The sequence below is a fragment of the Coregonus lavaretus genome (genome assembly GCF_964263955.1).
Source record: "Coregonus lavaretus genome assembly, contig: HAP1_SCAFFOLD_252, whole genome shotgun sequence".
Taxonomy (NCBI): Eukaryota; Metazoa; Chordata; class Actinopteri; order Salmoniformes; family Salmonidae; genus Coregonus; species Coregonus lavaretus.
In genome coordinates, this window is record NW_028162386.1 from 550,323 (window position 1) to 570,916 (window position 20,594).

The window sequence follows — 20,594 nt, forward strand, 5'->3', positions numbered from 1 at the left end:
GGGGACCAGTAACTTAGTGTTTGACACGGGAGGGGAGCAGTAACTTAGTGTTTGACACGGGAGGGGAGCAGTAACTTAGTGTTTGACACGGGAGGGGACCAGTAACTTAGTGTTTGACACGGGAGGGGAGCAGTAACTTAGTGTTTGACACGGGAGGGGACCAGTAACTTAGTGTTTGACACGGGAGGGGAGCAGTAACTTAGTGTTTGACACGGGAGGGGAGCAGTAACTTAGTGTTTGACACGGGAGGGGACCAGTAACTTAGTGTTTGACACGGGAGGGGACCAGTAACTTAGTGTTTGACACGGGAGGGGAGCAGTAACTTAGTGTTTGACACGGGAGGGGAGCAGTAACTTAGTGTTTGACACGGGAGGGGACCAGTAACTTAGTGTTTGACACGGGAGGGGACCAGTAACTTAGTGTTTGACACGGGAGGGGACCAGTAACTTAGTGTTTGACACGGGAGGGGACCAGTAACTTTATGATCAAACTTTATTAGTGCAGAAGCAACAGTCATTTTTCAGACTTTGATCTGGTTTCATCCAAATATCCCAAAATAGCCAAATACTCCATCTAAACGTGAATCGGTTCTCAATTGCGATACAGTTCTAGAAACATAAAGCCCTTTTTATTTTCATATCGCATCAAAATAATTTCACAAATGCACACCACAGGAGGTTGGTGTCACCTTAATTGGGGAGGACGGGCTCGTGGTAATGGCTGGAGTGGAAAGGGATAAAATACATCAAACACGTGTTTTCAGTCACAGCTGACATTGATCCTCTGGTCAACTAGCAACTACAGCTGACATTGATCCTCTGGTCAACTAGCAACTACAGCTGACATTGATCCTCTGGTCAACTAGCAACTACAGCTAACATTGATCCTCTGGTCAACTAGCAACTACAGCTGACATTGATCCTCTGGTCAACTAGCAACTACAGCTGACATTGATCCTCTGTTCTCATCAACTAGCAACTACAGCTAACATTGATCCTCTGGTCAACTAGCAACTACAGCTGACATGATCCTCTGTTATCATCAACTAGCAACTACAGCTAACATTGATCCTCTGTTCTCATCAACTAGCAACTACAGCTAACATTGATCCTCTGTTCTCATCAACTAGCAACTACAGCTAACATTGATCCTCTGGTCAACTAGCAACTACAGCTAACATTGATCCTCTGGTCAACTAGCAACTACAGCTAACATTGATCCTCTGGTCAACTAGCAACTACAGCTGACATGATCCTCTGTTATCATCAACTAGCAACTACAGCTAACATTGATCCTCTGGTCAACTAGCAACTACAGCTGACATTGATCCTCTGGTCAACTAGCAACTACAGCTAGCATTGATCCTCTGTTCTCATCTCTCTCTCTGCTGCAGCAGTCTGTTAGGGTCTGTACGGGCCCTTCCGGACAAGTCAGTTCATATTGCACATATCAGATCCAACCCAGACCCGTGACATTATTTAGAATTCTGAATCCGGACCCGCTCGGGTCCCGGATCGGGTCTCTGGTATTCAGGTACAGGTGGATCCGTGAAGACCTCTACCCCAAAGTGCTGCATGTCATGATGACAGACACCTTTTTATTTTTTATTTAACCAGGTAAGCCAGTTGAGAACAAGTTCTCATTTACAACTGCGACCTGGCCAAGATAAAGCAAAGCAGTGCGATTAAAAACAACAACAACACAGTTACATATGGGATAAACAACACGTACAGTCAAAAATACAACAGAAAATATATATACAGTGTGTGCAAATGTAGCAAGTTATGGAGGTAAGGCAATAAATAGGCCATAGTGCAAAATAATTACAATTAGTATTAACACTGCAATGATGTGCAAGAGATGATGTACAAATAGAGATACTGGGGTGCAAATGAGCAAAATAAATAACAATATAGGGATGAGGTAGTTGGGTGGGCTAATTTCAGATGGGCTGTGTACAGGTGCAGTGATCGGTAAGGTGCTCTGACAACTGATGCTTAAAGTTAGTGAGGGAGATAAGTGTCTCCAGCTTCAGAGATTTTTGCTATTCGTTCCAGTCATTGGCAGCAGAGAACCGGAAGGAATGGCGGCCAAAGGAGGTGTTGGCTTTGGGGATGACCAGTGAGATATACCTGCTGGAGCGCATACTACGGGTGGGTGTTGCTATGGTGACCAATGAGCTAAGATAAGTCGGGGATTTGCCTAGCAGTGAATTATAGATGGCCTGGAGCCAGTGGGTTTGGCGACGAATATGTAGTGAGGACCAGCCAACAAGAGCGTACAGGTCACAGTGGTGTGTAGTGTATGGGGCTTTGGTGACAAAACGGATGGCACTGTGATAGACTACATCCAGTTTGCTGAGTAGAGTGTTGGAGGCTATTTTGTAAATGACATCGCCGAAGTCAAGGATCGGTAGGATAGTCAGTTTTACGAGGGCAGGTTTGGCAGCATGAGTGAAGGAGGCTTTGATGCGAAATAGGAAGCCAATTCTAGATTTAACTTTGGATTGGAGATTCTTAATGTGAGTCTGGAAGGAGAGTTTACAGTCTAACCAGACACCTAGGTATTTGTAGTTGTCAGACCCGTCGAGAGTAGTGATTCTAGTCGGGTGGGCGGGTGCCAGCAGCGTTCGATTGAAGAGCATGCATTTAGTTTTACTAGTGTTTAAGAGCAGTTGGAGGCTACTGAAGGATTGTTGTATGGCATTGAAGCTCGTTTGGAGGTTTGTTAACACAGTGTCCAGTGAAGGGCCAGATGTATACAAAATGGTGTCGTCTGCGTAGAGGTGGATCTGAGAGTCACTAGCAGCAAGAGCGACATCATTGATATACACAGAGAATAGAGCCGGCCCGAGAATTGAACCCTGTGGCACCCCCATAGAGACTGCCATAGGTCCAGACAACAGGCCCTCCGATTTGACACATTGAACTCTATCTGAGAAGTAGTTGGTGAACCAGGCGAGGCAGTCATTTGAGAAACCAAGGCTATTTAGTCTGCCAATAAGAATGTGGTGGTTGACAGAGTCAAAAGCCTTGGCCAGGTCGATGAAGACGGCTGCACAGTACTGTCTATTATCGATCGCGGTTATAATATCGTTTAGGACCTTGAGCGTGGCTGAAGTGCACCCATGACCAGCTCGGAAACCGGATTGCATAGCAGAAAAGGTACGGTGGGATTCGAAATGGTCGGTGATCTGTTTGTTAACTTGGCTTTCAAAAACTTTCGAAAGGCAGGGCAGGATGGATATAGGTCTGTAACAGTTTGGATCTAGAGTGTCACCCCCTTTGAAGAGGGGGATGACCGCGGCAGCTTTCCAATCTCTGGGGATCTCAGACGTTACGAAAGAGAGGTTGAACAGGCTAGTAATAGGGATTGCGACAATTTCGGCGGCTAGTTTTAGAAAGAAAGGGTCCAGATTGTCTGTCTCGATCAATGAGAGAAGACTTGAAATAGACTAGATGGCGGCGTACACATTGTTGGATTACTTCATGAACCAAAACAAGTATTTATTTTAATAACAGAGCATTTTCTAAATTCAAACAGACCCTCTGCAACTGGACAAGGACATTTTTTGTGAGACTCCTGTTTCCACAAATTCTGTGCTACACCAAACAGTACCTATCCTGTAACTCCAACAATGATCTGGTGTAACAAGCTGTAGGTGGGCTTCTCAGGGCTGCTGGGCTGCTGACAGCTGTTGGGTTATTGGATGAAAAGATTTGGATCATAATAATGGTCAAACTCAGTCATCTTCATTAATATGAGAGGATGTTTAGTAACTAGCAAGGCCATTTAGACTCCAGTTGGGTGACTGCTGTTGTTTTCAGTGTAGCTGTTCACATGATCCCAGGCATCAGATCTTAGGGTTGTGATGTGTTACGGAGCGCAGGGGATCACAAGGCCAGGCTGGAATGGAGCTGGAGGCTAGAGAGTGGAGATGGAGTAGAGGGGATGCAGGGGATCACAAGGCCAGGCTGGAATGGAGCTGGAGGCTAGAGAGTGGCGGCTGGTTCCCATGTCATAATGGACCTCTTGTTCCTGTGGGTTCGGAGCACAAAGCTGGATCAGGACTTCTGGCTTCTTTTCACCCAGAATGTTGTTGCAACAGGAAACAGTCTAGAATGGTCTTCTGCTCTGTGCAGTGACATACAGCTAGGGTAGAGAGGAAACAGACTCCTTCTGGGATTAAAGCATTTCTGAAAACTGGGACTGAACACAGGAGAATGTAGGAGAGGGAGGAGGAGGAGGAGATGGATGCAGGGGGGAACGGAGGAGGAGATGGAGTAGAGGATGCAGGGGGGGACGGAGGAGATGGAGTAGAGGGGATACAGGGGGGGAACGGAGGAGGAGATGGAGTAGAGGGGATGCAGGGGGGAATGGAGGAGATGGAGTAGAGGATGCAGGGGGGGACAGAGGAGATGGAGTAGAGGGGATACAGGGGGGGAACGGAGGAGGAGATGGAGTAGAGGGGATGCAGGGGGGAATGGAGGAGATGGAGTAGAGGATGCAGGGGGGGACAGAGGAGATGGAGTAGAGGGGATACGGGGGGAACGGAGGAGGAGATGGAGTAGAGGGGATGCAGGGGGGAATGGAGGAGGAGATGGAGTAGAGGGGATGCAGGGGGGAACGGAGGAGATGGAGTAGAGGGGATGCAGGGGGGAACGGAGGAGGAGATGGAGTAGAGGGGATGCGGGCGGGGGGGGGGGGGGAGGAGAGGCTAGGTGGAAGCAGTTGGAGAATAGTTGTAACTTTCCCTCTGATAAACACGGTGGAAGTTTCACCATATTGCTTAGACCCATTCAATCATCTCAGATCTCCACAAGTGCATAGGGCATAGTGTCTAGGGGTGGATTTGGGATTGGGCTGGGGACAGAGATGGGAGGGGGCGGATTTGGGATTGTAAATGCAGTGGAGGAAGTGTTACAGCCAGTCCCATTATGGGGTGAGGGACAGGCTATTAACTTCCCTCTCCTCTTCCTTCCATCTGGTTGGCTGGCCCTGCTTCCTGTCCAGTAAGACCTGCCCCTGTGGAGGTGCTAGCATGCAGTTCCTCTGTGTGTCCATGAGGTGGAGCTGCTGAGCCATGGATGACTTCACTACCAATGACTTCACCACCAGAACATATGGCACCAGCGGCCTTGACAACAGACCTCTGTTTGGAGAAACCTCTGCTCGGGTATGCCGTGTGTGTGTGTGTGTGTGTGTGTGTGTGTGTGTAGGGCTGTTGTGGTGACCGTATTACTGCCACACCCACAGTCATCAGTCTCCTCTTATGCACTGTGGACATGCGTTGGTAGAACCCAACTTACTGATGGCCATCAGGTCCTAATGGCCTGGTACTCAGGGCTCTATTGTCCCTCTGACCATCAGGTCCTAATGGCCTGGTACTCAGGGCTCTATTGTCCCTCTAACCATCAGGTCCTAATGGCCTGGTACTCAGGGCTCTATTGTCCCTCTAACCATCAGGTCCTAATGGCCTGGTACTCAGGGCTCTATTGTCCCTCTGACCATCAGGTCCTAATGGCCTGGTACTCAGGGCTCTATTGTCCCTCTAACCATCAGGTCCTAATGGCCTGGTACTCAGGGCTCTATTGTCCCTCTAACCATCAGGTCCTAATGGCCTGGTACTCAGGGCTCTATTGTCCCTCTAACCATCAGGTCCTTATGGCCTGGTACTCAGGGCTCTATTGTCCCTCTAACCATCAGGTCCTAATGGCCTGGTACTCAGGGCTCTATTGTCCCTCTAACCATCAGGTCCTAATGGCCTGGTACTCAGGGCTCTATTGTCCCTCTAACCATCAGGTCCTAATGGCCTGGTACTCAGGGCTCTATTGTCCCTCTAACCATCAGGTCCTAATGACCTGGTACTCAGGGCTCTATTGTCCCTCTAACCATCAGGTCCTAATGGTCTGGTACTCAGGGCTCTATTGTCCCTCTAACCATCAGGTCCTAATGGCCTGGTACTCAGGGCTCTATTGTCCCTCTAACCATCAGGTCCTAATGGCCTGGTACTCAGGGCTCTATTGTCCCTCTAACCATCAGGTCCTAATGGCCTGGTACTCAGGGCTCTATTTTCCCTCTAACCATCAGGTCCTAATGGCCTGGTACTCAGGGCTCTATTTTCCCTCTAACCATCAGGTCCTAATGGCCTGGTACTCAGGGATCTATTGTCCCTCTAACCATCAGGTCCTAATGGCCTGGTACTCAGGGCTCTATTGTCCCTCTAACCATCAGGTCCTAATGGCCTGGTACTCAGGGCTCTATTGTCCCTCTAACCATCAGGTCCTAATGGCCTGGTACTCAGGGCTCTATTGTCCCTCTAACCATCAGGTCCTAATGGCCTGGTACTCAGGGCTTTATTGTCCCTCTAACCATCAGGTCCTAATGGCCTGGTACTCAGGGCTCTATTGTCCCTCTAACCATCAGGTCCTAATGGCCTGGTACTCAGGGCTCTATTGTCCCTCTAACCATCAGGTCCTAATGGCCTGGTACTCAGGGCTCTATTGTCCCTCTAACCATCAGGTCCTAATGGCCTGGTACTCAGGGCTCTATTGGCCCTCTAACCATCAGGTCCTAATGGCCTGGTACTCAGGGCTCTATTGTCCCTCTAACCATCAGGTCCTAATGGCCTGGTACTCAGGGCTCTATTGTCCCTCTAACCATCAGGTCCTAATGGCCTGGTACTCAGGGCTCTATTGTCCCTCTAACCATCAGGTCCTAATGGCCTGGTACTCAGGGCTCTATTGTCCCTCTAACCATCAGGTCCTAATGGCCTGGTACTCAGGGCTCTATTGTCCCTCTAACCATCAGGTCCTAATGGCCTGGTACTCAGGGATCTATTGTCCCTCTAACCATCAGGTCCTAATGGCCTGGTACTCAGGGCTCTATTGTCCCTCTAACCATCAGGTCCTAATGGCCTGGTACTCAGGGCTCTATTGTCCCTCTAACCATCAGGTCCTAATGGCCTGGTACTCAGGGCTCTATTGTCCCTCTAACCATCAGGTCCTAATGGCCTGGTACTCAGGGCTCTATTGTCCCTCTAACCATCAGGTCCTAATGGCCTGGTACTCAGGGCTCTATTGTCCCTCTAACCATCAGGTCCTAATGGCCTGGTACTCAGGGCTCTATTGTCCCTCTAACCATCAGGTCCTTATGGCCTGGTACTCAGGGCTCTATTGTCCCTCTAACCATCAGGTCCTAATGGTCTGGTACTCAGGGCTCTATTGTCCCTCTAACAATCAGGTCCCAATGGCCTGGTACTCAGGGCTTTATTGTCCCTCTAACCATCAGGTCCTAATGGCCTGGTACTCAGGGCTCTATTGTCCCTCTAACCATCAGGTCCTAATGGCCTGGTACTCAGGGCTCTATTGTCCCTCTAACCATCAGGTCCTAATGGCCTGGTACTCAGGGCTCTATTGTCCCTCTAACCATCAGGTCCTAATGGCCTGGTACTCAGGGCTCTATTGTCCCTCTAACCATCAGGTCCTAATGGCCTGGTACTCAGGGCTCTATTGTCCCTCTAACCATCAGGTCCTAATGGCCTGGTACTCAGGGCTCTATTGTCCCTCTAACCACTCTGACATCACTGCCATCTAAAATCACATCAAACACTTATCATCAAAACAGTATCATGCTTTTAAAACTCACCTCACTGTGACTGAAAGAAGTTCAACAACAGGTTGAAACTGAGTGGAAACATGATCGTTGTGGATTGGGGATGTTGTTTCAAAGCCAAACACAACGAAATGGACAGCGCTTTCTAAGGGGATGATTATTTCAAAACACCCATACTCCATCTCACAGCTTATTCATAGGTATTGGTGTATACAGTGGGGGAAAAAAGTATTTAGTCAGCCACCAATTGTGCAAGTCCTCCCACTTAAAAAGATGAGAGAGGCCTGTAATTTTCATCATAGGTACACGTCAACTATGACAGACAAAATGAGGAAAAAAAATCCAGAAAATCACATTTGTAATGAATTTATTTGCAAATTATGGTGGAAAATAAGTATTTGGTCAATAACAAAAGTTTCTCAATACTTTGTTATATACCCTTTGTTGGCAATGACACAGGTCAAACGTTTTCTGTAAGTCTTCACAAGGTTTTCACACACTGTTGCTGGTATTTTGGCCCATTCCTCCATGCAGATCTCCTCTAGAGCAGTGATGTTTTGGGGCTGTCGCTGGGCAACACGGACTTTCAACTCCCTCCAAAGATTTTCTATGGGGTTGAGATCTGGAGACTGGCTAGGCCACTCCAGGACCTTGAAATGCTTCTTACAAAGCCACTCCTTCGTTGCCCGGGCGGTGTGTTTGGGATCATTGTCATGCTGAAAGACCCAGCCACGTTTCATCTTCAATGCCCTTGCTGATGGAAGGAGGTTTTCACTCAAAATCTCACGATACATGGCCCCATTCATTCTTTCCTTTACACGGATCAGTCGTCCTGGTCCCTTTGCAGAAAAACAGCCCCAAAGCATGATGTTTCCACCCCCATGCTTCACAGTAGGTATGGTGTTCTTTGGATGCAACTCAGCATTCTTTGTCCTCCAAACACGACGAGTTGAGTTTTTACCAAAAATTTCTATTTTGGTTTCATCTGACCATATGACATTCTCCCAATCCTATTCTGGATCATCCAAATGCACTCTAGCAAACTTCAGACGGGCCTGGACATGTACTGGCTTAAGCAGCGGGACACGTCTGGCACTGCAGGATTTGAGTCCCTGGCGGCATAGTGTGTTACTGATGGTAGGCTTTGTTACTTTGGTCCCAGCTCTCTGCAGGTCATTCACTAGGTCCCCCCGTGTGGTTCTGGGATTTTTGCTCACCGTTCTTGTGATAATTTTGACCCCACAGGGTGAGATCTTGCGTGGAGCCCCAGATCGAGGGAGATTATCAGTGGTCTTGTATGTCTTCCATTTCCTAATAATTGCTCCCACAGTTGATTTCTTCAAACCAAGCTGCTTACCTATTGCAGATTCAGTCTTCCCAGCCTGGTGCAGGTCTACAATTTTGTTTCTGGTGTCCTTTGACAGCTCTTTGGTCTTGGCCATAGTGGAGTTTGGAGTGTGACTGTTTGAGGTTGTGGACAGGTGTCTTTTATACTGATAACAAGTTCAAACGGGTGCCATTAATACAGGTAACGAGTGGAGGACAGAGGAGCCTCTTAAAGAAGAAGTTACAGGTCTGTGAGAGCCAGAAATCTTGCTTGTTTGTAGGTGACCAAATACTTATTTTCCACCATAATTTGCAAATAAATTCATTAAAAATCCTACAATGTGATTTTCTGGAGAAAAAAATTCTCCATTTGTCTGTCATAGTTGACGTGTACCTATGATGAAAATTACAGGCCTCTCTCATCTTTTTAAGTGGGAGAACTTGCACAATTGGTGGCTGACTAAATACTTTTTCCCCCCACTGTATATGAGCCCAAGCCCCTCCCCCCCCAAAAAACTGAATTAAATAATGATTGTGTCGTTATACAATACATAGTCTACCCCATATTACACACGGCAGAAACACATTTAAATACACTGATTGGAGATGTCTTTGGTACATCATTGGTCTAACCTAGACTCCAACATTATACACATTCTAGTAATGGCCTCGAGTGTGGACTGTATTATTATGCATACTGGATGGACTGGTTACCTTATGGATGGACTGGTTACCTTATGGATGGACTGGTTACCTTATGGATGGACTGGTTACCTTATGGATGGACTGGTTACCTTATGGATGGACTGGTTACCTAATGGATGGACTGGTTACCTTATGGATGGACTGGTTACCTTATGGATGGACTGGTTACCTTATGGATGGACTGGATACCTTATGGATGGACTGGTTACCTTATGGATGGACTGGTTACCTTATGGATGGACTGGTTACCTTATGGATGGACTGGATACCTTATGGATGGACTGGTTACCTTATGGATGGACTGGTTACCTAATGGATGGACTGGTTACCTTATGGATGGACTGGTTACCTTATGGATGGACTGGTTACCTTATGGATGGACTGGTTACCTTATGGATGGACTGGTTACCTTATGGATGGACTGGTTACCTTATGTTACGCTCCAGAATGTCTATCCATGAGTCTGGGAGAGAACGTATAGGTCTAGGTGATGCTGTTGGTTCATTGGGAGAGAACGTATAGGTCTAGGCCATGCTGTTGGTTCATTGGGAGAGAACGTATAGGTCTAGGCCATCCTGTTGGTTCATTGGGAGAGAACGTATAGGTGATGCTGTTGGTTCATTGGGAGAGAACGTATAGGTCTAGGGGATGCTGTTGGTTCATTGGGAGAGAACGTATAGGTCTAGGGGATGCTGTTGGTTCATTGGGAGAGAACGTATAGGTCTAGGTGATGCTGTTGGTTCATTGGGAGAGAACGTATAGGTCTAGGCCATGCTGTTGGTTCATTGGGAGAGAACATATAGGTCTAGGTGATGCTGTTGGTTCATTGGGAGAGAACGTATAGGTCTAGGCCATGCTGTTGGTTCATTGGGAGAGAACGTATAGGTCTAGGCCATGCTGTTGGTTCACTGGGAGAGAACGTATAGGTCTAGGTGATGCTGTTGGTTCATTGGGAGAGAACGTATAGGTCTAGGTGATGCTGTTGGTTCATTGGGAGAGAACGTATAGGTCTAGGAATGCTGTTGGTTCATTGGGAGAGAACGTATAGGTCTAGGTGATGCTGTTGGTTCATTGGGAGAGAACGTATAGGTCTAGGCCATGCTGTTGGTTCATTGGGAGAGAACGTATAGGTCTAGGGGATGCTGTTGGTTCATTGGGAGAGAACGTCTAGGTGATGCTGTTGGTTCATTGGGAGAGAACGTATAGGTCTAGGGGATGCTGTTGGTTCATTGTGAGAGAACGTATTTGTCTAGGGGATGCTGTTGGTTCATTGGGAGAGAACGTATAGGTCTAGGCCATGCTGTTGGTTCATTGGGAGAGAACGTATAGGTCTAGGTGATGCTGTTGGTTCATTGGGAGAGAACGTATAGGTCTAGGAATGCTGTTGGTTCATTGGGAGAGAACGTATAGGTCTAGGTGATGCTGTTGGTTCATTGGGAGAGAACGTATAGGTCTAGGCCATGCTGTTGGTTCATTGGGAGAGAACGTATAGGTCTAGGGGATGCTGTTGGTTCATTGGGAGAGAACGTCTAGGTGATGCTGTTGGTTCATTGGGAGAGAACGTATAGGTCTAGGGGATGCTGTTGGTTCATTGTGAGAGAACGTATAGGTCTAGGTGATGCTGTTGGTTCATTGGGAGAGAACGTATAGGTCTAGGTGATGCTGTTGGTTCATTGGGAGAGAACGTATAGGTCTAGGCCATGCTGTTGGTTCATTGGGAGAGAACGTCTAGGTGATGCTGTTGGTTCATTGGGAGAGAACGTATAGGTCTAGGCCATGCTGTTCGTTCATTGGGAGAGAACGTATAGGTCTAGGGGATGCTGTTGGTTCATTGGGAGAGAACGTCTAGGTGATGCTGTTGGTTCATTGGGAGAGAACGTATAGGTCTAGGGGATGCTGTTGGTTCATTGGGAGAGAACGTATAGGTCTAGGTGATGCTGTTGGTTCATTGGGAGAGAACGTATAGGTCTAGGCCATGCTGTTGGTTCATTGGGAGAGAACGTATAGGTCTAGGGGATGCTGTTGGTTCATTGGGAGAGAACGTATACGTCTAGGTGATGCTGTTGGTTCATTGGGAGAGAACGTATAGGTCTAGGCCATGCTGTTGGTTCATTGGGAGAGACCGTATAGGTCTAGGTGATGCTGTTGGTTCATTGGGAGAGAACGTATAGGTCTAGGTGATGCTGTTGGTTCATTGGGAGAGAACGTATAGGTCTAGGCCATGCTGTTGGTTCATTGGGAGAGAACGTATAGGTCTAGGGGATGCTGTTGGTTCATTGGGAGAGAACGTCTAGGTGATGCTGTTGGTTCATTGGGAGAGAACGTATAGGTCTAGGGGATGCTGTTGGTTCATTGGGAGAGAACGTATAGGTCTAGGTGATGCTGTTGGTTCATTGGGAGAGAACGTATAGGTCTAGGTGATGCTGTTGGTTCATTGGGAGAGAACGTATAGGTCTAGGTGATGCTGTTGGTTAATTGGGAGAGAACGTATAGGTCTAGGCCTTGCTGTTGGTTCATTGGGAGAGAACGTATAGGTCTAGGCCATGCTGTTGGTTCATTGGGAGAGAACGTATAGGTCTAGGTGATGCTGTTGGTTCATTGGGAGAGAACGTATAGGTCTAGGCCATGCTGTTGGTTCATTGGGAGAGAACGTATAGGTCTAGGTGATGCTGTTGGTTCATTGGGAGAGAACGTATAGGTCTAGATGATGCTGTTGGTTCATTGGGAGAGAACATATAGGTCTAGGAATGCTGTTGGTTCATTGGGAGGTCTAGGTGATGCTGTTGGTTCATTGGGAGAGAACGTATAGGTCTAGGCCATGCTGTTGGTTCATTGGGAGAGAACGTATAGGTCTAGGGGATGCTGTTGGTTCATTGGGAGAGAACGTCTAGGTGATGCTGTTGGTTCATTGGGAGAGAATGTATAGGTCTAGGGGATGCTGTTGGTTCATTGTGAGAGAACGTATAGGTCTAGGGGATGCTGTTGGTTCATTGGGAGAGAACGTATAGGTCTAGGCCATGCTGTTGGTTCATTGGGAGAGAACGTATAGGTCTAGGTGATGCTGTTGGTTCATTGGGAGAGAACGTATAGGTCTAGGTGATGCTGTTGGTTCATTGGGAGAGAACGTATAGGTCTAGGTGATGCTGTTGGTTCATTGGGAGAGAACGTATAGGTCTAGGCCATGCTGTTGGTTCATTGGGAGAGAACGTATAGGTCTAGGGGATGCTGTTGATTCATTGGGAGAGAACGTCTAGGTGATGCTGTTGGTTCATTGGGAGAGAACGTATAGGTCTAGGGGATGCTGTTGGTTCATTGTGAGAGAACGTATAGGTCTAGGTGATGCTGTTGGTTCATTGGGAGAGAACGTATAGGTCTAGGTGATGCTGTTGGTTCATTGGGAGAGAACGTATAGGTCTAGGAATGCTGTTGGTTCATTGGGAGAGAACGTATAGGTCTAGGTGATGCTGTTGGTTCATTGGGAGAGAACGTATAGGTCTAGGCCATGCTGTTGGTTCATTGGGAGAGAACGTATAGGTCTAGGGGATGCTGTTGGTTCATTGGGAGAGAACGTCTAGGTGATGCTGTTGGTTCATTGGGAGAGAACGTATAGGTCTAGGGGATGCTGTTGGTTCATTGTGAGAGAACGTATAGGTCTAGGGGATGCTGTTGGTTCATTGGGAGAGAACGTATAGGTCTAGGCCATGCTGTTGGTTCATTGGGAGAGAACGTATAGGTCTAGGTGATGCTGTTGGTTCATTGGGAGAGAACGTATAGGTCTAGGAATGCTGTTGGTTCATTGGGAGAGAACGTATAGGTCTAGGTGATGCTGTTGGTTCATTGGGATAGAATGTATAGGTCTAGGCCATTCTGTTGGTTCATTGGGAGAGAACGTATAGGTCTAGGGGATGCTGTTGGTTCATTGGGAGAGAACGTCTAGGTGATGCTGTTGGTTCATTGGGAGAGAACGTATAGGTCTAGGGGATGCTGTTGGTTCATTGTGAGAGAACGTATAGGTCTAGGTGATGCTGTTGGTTCATTGGGAGAGAACGTATAGGTCTAGGTGATGCTGTTGGTTCATTGGGAGAGAACGTATAGGTCTAGGCCATGCTGTTGGTTCATTGGGAGAGAACGTCTAGGTGATGCTGTTGGTTCATTGGGAGAGAACGTATAGGTCTAGGCCATCCTGTTCGTTCATTGGGAGAGAACGTATAGGTCTAGGGGATGCTGTTGGTTCATTGGGAGAGAACGTCTAGGTGATGCTGTTGGTTCATTGGGAGAGAACGTATAGGTCTAGGGGATGCTGTTGGTTCATTGGGAGAGAACGTATAGGTCTAGGTGATGCTGTTGGTTCATTGGGAGAGAACGTATACGTCTAGGTGATGCTGTTGGTTCATTGGGAGAGAACGTATAGGTCTAGGCCATGCTGTTGGTTCATTGGGAGAGACCGTATAGGTCTAGGTGATGCTGTTGGTTCATTGGGAGAGAACGTATAGGTCTAGGTGATGCTGTTGGTTCATTGGGAGAGAACGTATAGGTCTAGGCCATGCTGTTGGTTCATTGGGAGAGAACGTATAGGTCTAGGGGATGCTGTTGGTTCATTGGGAGAGAACGTCTAGGTGATGCTGTTGGTTCATTGGGAGAGAACGTATAGGTCTAGGGGATGCTGTTGGTTCATTGGGAGAGAACGTATAGGTCTAGGTGATGCTGTTGGTTCATTGGGAGAGAACGTATAGGTCTAGGTGATGCTGTTGGTTCATTGGGAGAGAACGTATAGGTCTAGGTGATGCTGTTGGTTAATTGGGAGAGAACGTATAGGTCTAGGCCTTGCTGTTGGTTCATTGGGAGAGAACGTATAGGTCTAGGCCATGCTGTTGGTTCATTGGGAGAGAACGTATAGGTCTAGGTGATGCTGTTGGTTCATTGGGAGAGAACGTATAGGTCTAGGTGATGCTGTTGGTTCATTGGGAGAGAACGTATAGGTCTAGGCCATGCTGTTGGTTCATTGGGAGAGAACGTATAGGTCTAGGTGATGCTGTTGGTTCATTGGGAGAGAACGTATAGGTCTAGGTGATGCTGTTGGTTCACTGGGAGAGATCGTATAGGTCTAGGTGATGCTGTTGGTTCATTGGGAGAGAACGTATAGGTCTAGGTGATGCTGTTGGTTCATTGGGAGAGAACGTCTAGGTGATGCTGTTGGTTCATTGGGAGAGAACGTATAGGTCTAGGGGATGCTGTTGGTTCATTGTGAGAGAACGTATAGGTCTAGGTGATGCTGTTGGTTCATTGGGAGAGAACGTATAGGTCTAGGTGATATTGTTGGTTCATTGGGAGAGAACGTATAGGTCTAGGCCATGCTGTTGGTTCATTGGGAGAGAACGTCTAGGTGATGCTGTTGGTTCATTGGGAGAGAACGTATAGGTCTAGGGGATGCTGTTGGTTCATTGGGAGAGAACGTCTAGGTGATGCTGTTGGTTCATTGGGAGAGAACGTATAGGTCTAGGGGATGCTGTTGGTTCATTGGGAGAGAACGTATAGGTCTAGGTGATGCTGTTGGTTCATTGGGAGAGAACGTATAGGTCTAGGCCATGCTGTTGGTTCATTGGGAGAGAACGTATAGGTCTAGGGGATGCTGTTGGTTCATTGGGAGAGAACGTATACGTCTAGGTGATGCTGTTGGTTCATTGGGAGAGAACGTATAGGTCTAGGCCATGCTGTTGGTTCATTGGGAGAGACCGTATAGGTCTAGGTGATGCTGTTGGTTCATTGGGAGAGAACGTATAGGTCTAGGTGATGCTGTTGGTTCATTGGGAGAGAACGTATAGGTCTAGGCCATGCTGTTGGTTCATTGGGAGAGAACGTATAGGTCTAGGGGATGCTGTTGGTTCATTGGGAGAGAACGTCTAGGTGATGCTGTTGGTTCATTGGGAGAGAACGTATAGGTCTAGGGGATGCTGTTGGTTCATTGGGAGAGAACGTATAGGTCTAGGTGATGCTGTTGGTTCATTGGGAGAGAACGTATAGGTCTAGGTGATGCTGTTGGTTCATTGGGAGAGAACGTATAGGTCTAGGTGATGCTGTTGGTTCATTGGGAGAGAACGTATAGGTCTAGGCCTTGCTGTTGGTTCATTGGGAGAGAACGTATAGGTCTAGGCCATGCTGTTGGTTCATTGGGAGAGAACGTATAGGTCTAGGTGATGCTGTTGGTTCATTGGGAGAGAACGTATAGGTCTAGGTGATGCTGTTGGTTCATTGGGAGAGAACGTATAGGTCTAGGCCATGCTGTTGGTTCATTGGGAGAGAACGTATAGGTCTAGGTGATGCTGTTGGTTCATTGGGAGAGAACGTATAGGTCTAGGTGATGCTGTTGGTTCACTGGGATAGATCGTATAGGTCTAGGTGATGCTGTTGGTTCATTGGGAGAGAACGTATAGGTCTAGGTGATGCTGTTGGTTCATTGGGAGAGAACGTATAGGTCTAGGTGATGCTGTTGGTTCATTGGGAGAGAACGTATAGGTCTAGGTGATGCTGTTGGTTCATTGGGAGAGAACGTATAGGTCTAGGCCATGCTGTTGGTTCATTGGGAGAGAACGTATAGGTCTAGGTGATGCTGTTGGTTCATTGGGAGAGAACTTATAGGTCTAGGCCATGCTGTTGGTTCATTGGGAGAGAACGTATAGGTCTAGGTGATGCTGTTGGTTCATTGGGAGAGAACGTATAGGTCTAGGCCATGCTGTTGGTTCACTGGGAGAGAACGTATAGGTCTAGGTGATGCTGTTGGTTCATTGGGAGAGAACGTATAGGTCTAGGCCATGCTGTTGGTTCATTGGGAGAGAACGTATAGGTCTAGGTGATGCTGTTGGTTCATTGGGAGAGAACGAATAGGTCTAGGCCATGCTGTTGGTTCATTGGGAGAGAACGTATAGGTCTAGGCCATGCTGTTGGTTCATTGGGAGAGAACGTATAGGTCTAGGCCATGCTGTTGGTTCATTGGGAGAGAACGTATAGGTCTAGGTGATGCTGTTGGTTCATTGGGAGAGAACGTATAGGTCTAGGTGATGCTGTTGGTTCATTGGGAGAGAACGTATAGGTCTAGGTGATGCTGTTGGTTCATTGGGAGAGAACGTATAGGTCTAGGTGATGCTGTTGGTTCATTGGGAGATAACGTATAGGTGATGCTGTTGGTTCATTGGGAGAGAACGTATAGGTCTAGGGGATGCTGTTGGTTCATTGGGAGAGAACGTCTAGGTGATGCTGTTGGTTCATTGGGAGAGAACGTATAGGTCTAGGTGATGCTGTTTGTTCATTGGGAGAGAACGTATAGGTCTAGGCCATGCTGTTGGTTCATTGGGAGAGAACGTATAGGTCTAGGCCATGCTGTTGGTTCATTGGGAGAGAACGTATAGGTCTAGGTGATGCTGTTGGTTCATTGGGAGAGAACGTATAGGTCTAGGTGTTGCTGTTGGTTCATTGGGAGAGAACGTATAGGTCTAGGTGATGCTGTTGGTTCATTGGGAGAGAACGTATAGGTCTAGGTGATGCTGTTGGTTCATTGGGAGAGAACGTATAGGTCTAGGCCATGCTGTTGGTTCATTGGGAGAGAACGTATAGATCTAGGTGATGCTGTTGGTTCATTGATTGTGCAGGGCGGCTTACAGAGTTAGCATACAATTAGTGAATTTGTATTTGATTTTGAAATGCCTAGGCATACAGAGTACTGGGTAGCTGGAGGGACAGGGTTGGAGAGCCCATGGCATACAGAGTACTGGGTAGATACAGGAACAGGGTTGGAGAGCCCATGGCATACAGAGTACTGGGTAGCTGGGGGAACAGGGTTGGAGAGCCCATGGCATACAGAGTACTGGGTAGCTGGAGGGACAGGGTTGGAGAGCCCATGGCATACAGAGTACTGGGTAGCTGGAGGAACAGGGTTGGAGAGCCCATGGCATACAGAGTACTGGGTAGATACAGGAACAGGGTTGGAGAGCCCATGGCATACAGAGTACTGGGTAGCTGGGGGAACAGGGTTGGAGAGCCCATGGCATACAGAGTACTGGGTAGCTGGAGGAACAGGGTTGGAGAGCCCATGGCATACAGAGTACTGGGTAGCTGGAGGAGCAGGGTTGGAGAGCCTATGGCATACAGAGTACTGGGTAGATACAGGAACAGGGTTGGAGAGCCCATGGCATACAGAGTACTGGGTAGCTGGGGGAACAGGGTTGGAGAGCCCATGGCATACAGAGTACTGGGTAGCTGGAGGGACAGGGTTGGAGAGCCCATGGCATACAGAGTACTGGGTAGATACAGGAACAGGGTTGGAGAGCCCATGGCATACAGAGTACTGGGTAGCTGGGGGAACAGGGTTGGAGAGCCCATGGCATACAGAGTACTGGGTAGCTGGAGGAACAGGGTTGGAGAGCCCATGGCATACAGAGTACTGGGTAGCTGGAGGAAGGTTTGGAGAGCCCATGGCATACAGAGTACTGGGTAGCTGGAGGAACAGGGTTGGAGAGCCCATGGCATACAGAGTACTGGGTAGCTGGGGGAACAGGGTTGGAGAGCCCATGGCATACAGAGTACTGGGTAGCTGCAGGAACAGGGTTGGAGAGCCCATGGCATACAGAGTACTGGGTAGCTGGAGGGACAGGGTTGGAGAGCCCATGGCATACAGAGTACTGGGTAGCTGGAGGGACAGGGTTGGAGAGCCCATGGCATACAGAGTACTGGGTAGATACAGGAACAGGGTTGGAGAGCCCATGGCATACAGAGTACTGGGTAGCTACAGGAACAGGGTTGGAGAGCCCATGGCATACAGAGTACTGGGTATCTACAGGAACAGGGTTGGAGAGCCCATGGCATACAGAGTACTGGGTATCTACAGGAACAGGGTTGGAGAGCCCATGGCATACAGAGTACTGGGTAGCTACAGGAACAGGGTTGGAGAGCCCATGGCATACAGAGTACTGGGTAGCTGGAGGGACAGGGTTGGAGAGCTCCTGGCATACAGAGGACTGGGTAGCTTGAGGAACAGGGTTGGAGAGCCCATGGCATACAGAGTACTGGGTAACTGGAGGGACAGGGTTGGAGAGCCCCTGGCATACAGAGTACTGGGTAGCTGGAGGAACAGGGTTGGAGAGCCCCTGGCATACAGAGTACTGGGTAGCTGGGGGAACAGGGTTGGAGAGCCCATGGCATACAGAGTACTGGGTAGCTACAGGAACAGGGTTGGAGAGCCCATGGTATACAGAGTACTGGGTAGCTGGAGGAACAGGGTTGGAGAGCCCCTGGCATACAGAGTACTGGGTAGCTGGAGGAACAGGGTTGGAGAGCCCATGGCATACAGCAGGGTTCTTCAATTCCGGTCCTGGAGGGCCGAAACACCTCTGTTTTTCATCCTCTCCTTCTAATCAGGGGCTAATTCAGACCTGGGACACCAGGTGAGTGCAATTAACTACCAGGTAGAAATAAAAAACAGAAGTGTTTCGGCCCTCCAGGACTGGAATTGAAGAACCCTGGCATACAGAGTACTGGGTATCTGGAGGAACAGGGTTGGAGAGCCCATGGCATACAGAGTACTGGGTAGATACAGGAACAGGGTTGGAGAGCCCATGGCATACAGAGTACTGGGTAGCTGGGGGAACAGGGTTGGAGAGCCCATGGCATACAGAGTACTGGGTAGCTGGAGGAACAGGGTTGGAGAGCCCATGGCATACAGAGTACTGGGGGAACAGGGTTGGAGAGCCCATGGCATACAGAGTACTGGGTAGCTGGAGGAACAGGGTTGGAGAGCCCATGGCATACAGAGTACTGGGTAACTGGAGGGACAGGGTTGGAGAGCCCATGGCATACAGAGTACTGGGTAGCTGGAGGAACAGGGTTGGAGAGCCCATGGCATACAGAGTACTGGGTAGCTACAGGAACAGGGTTGGAGAGCCCATGGCATACAGAGTACTGGGTAGCTACAGGAACAGGGTTGGAGAGCCCATGGCATACAGAGTACAGGGTATCTGGAGGGACAGGGTTGGAGAGCCCATGGCATACAGAGTACTGGGTAGCTGGAGGGACAGGGTTGGAGAGCCCATGGCATACAGAGTTTGGACGGAATATCACCTGTCGCGCAGCGAGAGGCTGCATGCTCCTCAAGCAGTGGTTGATGTGTGCAGTGAAATAACCGGAGTAGCCGACCCAGCATGAGTGAAAAACAAACGGGTGGGAAAGCGTTCTCCATTCACTATTAGAGTGGATACGGATTACATATCTTTCCCCCTTCCCCTGTTTCTGCCCATTGGAAAATGGGCCATTCTAAATCTGAACTAATTTTACATACAGTTCATTCGGAAAGTATTCAGACCCCTTGACTTTTTCCACATATTTTTACGTTACAGCCTTATTCTAAAAGCGATTACATTAATTTTAATAAAAAAATAAAAAAATAAAAAACGTATTTACATAAGTATTCAGACCCTTTGCTATGAGACTCGAAATTGAGCTCAGTTGCATCTTGTTTCCATTGATCATCCTTGAGATGTTTCTACAACTTGATTGGAGTCCACCTGTGGTAAATTCAATTGATTGGACATGATTTGGAAAGGCACACACCTGTCTATATAAGGTCCCACAGTTGACAGTGCATGTCTGAGCAAAAACCAAGTCTTGAGGTCGAAGGAATTGTCCGTAGAGCTCCAAGACAGGATTGTGCCGAGGCACAGATCTGGGGAAGGGTACCAAAAAATGTCTGCAGCATTGAAGGTCCCCAAGAACACAGTGGCCTCCATCATTCTTAAATAGAAGAAGTTTGGAACCACCCAGACTCTTCCTAGAGCTGGCCGCCCGGCTAAACTGAGCAATCGGGGGAGAAGGGTCTTGGTCAGGGAGGTGACCAAGAACCCGATGGTCACTCTGACAGAGCTCCAGAGTTACTCTGTGGAGATGGGAGAACCTTCCAGAAGAAC

General features: G+C 48.2%; 1 protein-coding gene across 2 annotated transcripts in view; it reads left to right on the forward strand.

Annotated features, from left to right (window-relative positions):
- Positions 1-20,594, forward strand: part of LOC311119304 (transmembrane protein 243-like) — a 34,337-nt gene that overhangs the window by 7,093 nt on the left and 6,650 nt on the right. The window contains exon 2 of one of the 2 annotated variants that reach the window (XM_084194025.1): positions 5,014-5,176. In XM_084194025.1, the coding sequence (XP_084050151.1) occupies positions 5,084-5,176 (93 nt within the window). In that variant the 5' untranslated portion in view covers positions 5,014-5,083. The remainder of the gene's footprint in view (positions 1-5,013; positions 5,177-20,594) is intronic. The other variant, XM_084194026.1, reaches the window with a different exon arrangement.